Here is a 5515-nt window from a genome sequence, read left to right as displayed (position 1 = left end):
CCCGATGAAACACGTATAATTTATATTGAAGGGCATTTTTCATATTGCGGCTGTGAATATAAATATATAAAAAGATAGAGAGCTTTAAGTAACATCAGTATGCTATGTTAAGTGTTGTCTGTCGTCCATCGATGTTTGTTCGTCGTTGAGCACAAAGCTAAACAATGGGCTCTCTGTGCTGTACCCATCATGAGTATCGAAACCCAGTTTTTAGCTGTGTGGTCCCTCAGGCTCACCGCTGAGCCACTGGAGAGCTTGCAAAGCATACTTGAATAAGGAAGCAAGTTATGCTAATATAATAATAAGTTGGCAAACAACGATTTAAAGTAGAATAAAGTTATTTATTTCGGGGGTGGGGACATATTAAATACCTGAGGAAGACAGACCAACGCTCTGTCAAAACATGTAGTATGTTCCCCCCAAATTAATTCACTTGATTATGCTTACAGATTTTTGTTTGCCACCGTATTATTGCAAAACATGTTCTAAACAATACCTGTTTGTTTGTTTGTTTGTAGTTATGCACAAAGCTACACAATGAGCTATCTGTGCTCTGCCCACCACGGGTATCGAAACCCGGTTTCTAGAAGTGTAAGTCCGCAAACATACCGCTGCGCCACTGGGGGGGGGGGCAACAATACCTGTTGTCCTGTGCCTCCATTATTGTTATAAATCTAGCTAATGACAGCTGGAAGGCTGTAGTCTAATGTTTTAATTAATTTACTAGTTCATAACATCCTTTAAACTGGCACAAAACTGTTCGTTTGTCTGCTTCCACAAACATATTCGACTATCACATCAAAAGTGCTTGAGCAGGTCTCGCCATTCTACAGACATTCAGACCAATGGTTAAGATTTATGTACTAACTGGCTTGATATCAACCAAATAATCCACACAGGGATAACACGTCGGACAGACTTCATAGATAGTTTGTTCACACGTGGTCACGTTGGACTCAGTATGGTCACTGAAGATGTTTATAAAGATGATTTCAGACAATTCTATTTTTGAAACTACTGAGTGCATAGGACAGAGTTTGTCAGAGGGGGAGAGGGAGGTCCTGGTATCAAAGCACCAGAGCCCGGTAACAAGGAGGGAGCGAGCGAGAAGGAGAGGAAGGAAAGAAGAGGGAAAAGGACAGAAAGAGAGTAGTAATTAGTAATTGTAAAAGGGGTTGAAGATAAGGTTAGTTATTATGATGATGGTTGAATAGAGGTGAGGATGGGATGAAAAATGGTCATAAGTAAAAACAGTAGGAAATTTTGGAAGTGAGAAAAATTGTGCTAAAACTTTGTGCGATAGGAGGCATATGGAAGTGGGAGGAGGCTGGGTAGCACCAGCTCCCGGAATTTTTCTGACGGGCCCTGGAGCTGAATGGATTATGTCGTATGTTCGTGGAATACCCAGATATTTTTATCTTTGCTGTGTCAATTCTAGAAACTGCAATTTAACAGAGTAATGGTCGTCATGAACAGGATCACAATTCGAGATAGTAAACAGAGATGTGAATAGTGAGCTAGAATTTAAAAAAAAGTAAATTAATTTAGGTTAAATTATACTTCTTTTAATGTAACGCTAGATAATTGATAATCTGCTCAATTTTCGAGTAAACATTATTCTGCAGCAGCTAATCAAATTCGATTTAACGAATTTCATAAATTAATTGTGTAATTTAGTATTTAAACCATATTGTAGCTTTGGGTGGTTAATGAGCAGTGTCGCATAATATTTCTTTTTATTGGTGTATCTTTTAGGGTACAATTTGCATGAAAACGAGATGCTATTACCTTGATTCTTCAGTAGTTAACAAAAATAGTAAAGAGAGATAACATTTTAGTCAGTGGCCAGTAATATCAGTAAGCTCATCTGTACTAAGGTATTACGACAGTTACTTATTACATATTTGAATAATAATAAAATATTTACTCACATTATTAAATTTCCCCTATAGGGGTCCCTGCACTGCTGCTTACCCTCCGTCTTTTGGAGCTACAGGAAATATAAATATAACACTCAACTAAAACAAACACGCTTGTGTACTTTAACTATATATGACACTTTTATGAACAATATTTATACATATATTAATTTGACTTAAAATAGGAAAAAAAGAAAGGTTTTAATACACGAGGTTTTAAATCAGTTAAATTTACGCAGGCTATGATATATTAAAAAGTGAGGTTAAAACAATACCAAAAATAATGCTGTTTCTTGGATTGCGAAAAGGTGCACGTTTACTAATCTTAGAAGATTTAAAATCTATTAATTAATAATTACATAGTAATATTTACAGTCATGGAATAAATTTGTACATTTATTTTCCTAAACTTGAAAGACAGAGAGAGAGAAAACAACATTAGATTTGAATTAATTTACTGATTTTAACTTATACACTTTAAAAAAGTTAATTGTGGATACTATCTAGTTTTCTCCAACGCTAAAATGAAATATCGACAGTATTTGATTTTCTGTCAAAAACATTCCAGCATTTTGTTCGGTTAGGTGTAAAACAGGATGTCAGAAAGTTCTACCAGGTATACCTGATCTTATTCTCCTACAGTAACGAATTTCTTTTCACTTCATTGTGACAGAAAATTAAAAAAACAAATCCCCTCGAGGTGTAGGAAAACAGTTCCCTTGCCTCTCGATATTCTTCTGTAAAAATTGGTTTCCTCCGCTATAGTGTAAGCGTTAGATCTAGTGCTAACGTTCCCTTAACAAATAACAAGAATAAGCGTCTGCGTCACTTTCGTTGTCATGGTTGCATATTGTAGGTTTCCACGACTTTACGTTGCTAAGGGCGTTTTGACCAATATTAAATTGGTTAAAGGTTTCGTTTAACTTTGCTATTCAAGGTAGACGTTTAGGTAGATATGTTGTTTGAATTACGGATTTATATTGCAAATAAAATGAAAAAGAAAAATGAGTTCGCCTTGTAAGTATATTCGCTTGAGGTTTTCGTAAAATTTTGGTCAAACTCACCATTTTAAGTGTATCATATTTCATTCCTGCATTATGCACTGCACGCCGTTCTAGCATAGTAGCAAATATTTAAAATTGTTCCTGAAAAATTGGGAGAAAGTACTTATTTATTTCAAGTTAGTGGCCGCTCAAATTTAAATATTTGCATATTCTAAATAAATGCGCATTCTAGCATTTGTCTGATGGTCTTGAATTTTACTGTTGACCCTAATTTCATCGCTCCAGTTAACGTACTAATGCACGCATTCCCGACATCCTTTTGCTCTCACGCAAAGGTTGTACAAATACTTACTTCTAATAAATTGAAATATTACAGCTGACCTGTTTAGGGAAGTCGACAGAATGTCATTGGTTTGTCTTCTGCCTGATTTTGGAAACGACGTTTCGGACTGTGTGCTGGGTTCTGCATCAGTCCTAAGTCCGAACGTGTCTCCAAAACAGGAAAAAAAAAACACAGGAAACTGTTCAACATGACAGCACATGTCTAAAACTTTCTTTAAAAGATATGCGTTATTTCTTAATTTAAAAAGAAATAAGATGGTGAATATATATTTATTAATTTATTTAAAATATTGACGAGTGTCAGTTAGAAGCTAGACAATTGTTTATAAAACGTGTATAATGGCGTTCCTCTAAAAAATTGGTTAAACTGTAATTAGAATACATTTTTATCGCCTCAGTTTATGTAATTTATCTGAGTTCAGTATCACCAAATATTTAGTTAACATCCACGTTAAATCTACACAGTATATAAGTAGCTATAAAGTCCAAGCAGCATAAAATGTACTTCTAGTACAGATTCTGTTGTGAGCGAATAAACTCATTTTTTACATCTTAACAGATTTTGAGCAATTGAAAGTTGACCAAAAGGACAATTTTTCTTGACGAGATAGAAAATAACTGATAAAAATAAACATTATATCACATAAAACTTTTCTTCTTCTAGCTCATTGTAGTAGACCACGAATATAACATCATCGCTCGTGCCATTTTGCGTGCTGTAGGCTATTATGACTACGATTTTATAAACTGTTATTTTACTGACTGGTCTACTCCTTGGTTTCTAGCAAGAGAGGGCATTTGTAATAAAACATTTCAACTATCTTTTGTCAAAAACCGCTATCACCATGCTCTGTTTATTCAATACGAAAACATTCAGAAAGACGATTACAGGTTACAATACATAAAGTACTAGTCAAAAGGCAAGACTTTGCAATGCCTTAGTTAATACAATATACAATAATGAAGCTAACGAAACATGGTTCAAAATATGATAAACAACACAATAGAAATTATACCTTAACTAGCCCATCGCGAATTTCCAGTAAGAGAAATGCATTAAGATCAATCATTTTAACTTTATTATGATTCGTTGGTAAGAGTAAAACCTCAAATTCAGCTAATTGGAATATGTACTTATAAATTAATCGATCGACAACATAAAGTTATAAATATTCTTTGTTTGTTTGTTTTGGTGTTAAGTATAAAGCTACACAACAGACTATCTGTGTTGTGCCCACCACAGGTATCGAAATTTAATATTTGGCGATACAAGTCTTTAGACTTACAGCTGAGACACTGGGGAGGAGGAGGGACGGTTATAGGTATATCACAGTTTCAAGGTTAAGATTCACGCTCCACAAAAGTGAAACAATAACCTGAGATGCCGCAAGATATAGTGTATTCGAAAATTATGTGACGTATTACAAACTTAATATCAATAGATCAATACACTTAATTAGGCTGTCTGCCTTTTTAGTATATGTCACATGTTATTTTGTAGTATCTGAAATTTGATGTTTCTATATATGCATATGCAAACACAGATATATATATATATATATATATATATATATTTTACATTAATTCAACTTGTAGCTTTGTATGTATATATATACGTCCCGCTAACTCCTCCCACAGTTCTGAAGTTAGCAGAATCAAACATGGGAAGTATTCTCTGGATGGTCCAGGGGTTTGTGTCATTATTCACTTGCCATAGCCCTTCTAACAAGGGGGTATCAAGAGTGGGACAAACGCCACCTGGAAGGTCACCCAGGCATGACGGTGTCTAAGATTTGGTTTTCAGAGTCGCTGAACCCAAATATAACCTCGAGGTTTTTATTTTTGATCCCATAGAATCCCGGGGGTACTCCACGTTTAGATTGGAAATGTTTAGATTGACATAGCAACGTGAATGGGTGTCAGGCAACTAATCTGACAGTGCTAAACCAGCACAAGGCTTAGTTAAGTATTGATAGCGATACGATTATAGAGTTTGAAACCTTTGTGACTCCTGGAAAGGAAATTTCAACGATGATCATTATAAAAATCAAAGGTTTAGATAACAAAATGTTACTCTGACTTCGCGTTTCACCCAGTGCTATATGCAAGACCCTGAAGATGGTTCGTGAAACTGATACTTTTTGAAAAAGAAAAATTATTTATATATACACACACTACACTACTAACTACTACTACTACTACTACTACGTACGTACTAACGTACGTACGTACGTACGTACGTACGTACGT

At 35.0% G+C, this 5515-nt stretch overlaps 1 protein-coding gene across 1 annotated transcript in view; it reads right to left on the bottom strand.

The window, feature by feature from the left end:
* The window catches only part of LOC106466156, a 49792-nt gene that overhangs the window by 25426 nt on the left and 18851 nt on the right, over positions 1 to 5515 (bottom strand). The window contains exon 2 of the mRNA XM_013926402.2: positions 1932 to 1990. Coding sequence (XP_013781856.1) covers positions 1932 to 1990 — 59 coding nt within the window. The remainder of the gene's footprint in view (positions 1 to 1931; positions 1991 to 5515) is intronic.

The sequence above is a fragment of the Limulus polyphemus genome, unplaced genomic scaffold, assembly GCF_000517525.1.
Source record: "Limulus polyphemus unplaced genomic scaffold, Limulus_polyphemus-2.1.2 Scaffold72, whole genome shotgun sequence".
Lineage (NCBI taxonomy): Eukaryota > Metazoa > Arthropoda > Merostomata > Xiphosura > Limulidae > Limulus > Limulus polyphemus.
This window is presented reverse-complemented; position numbering and strand designations above follow the sequence as displayed.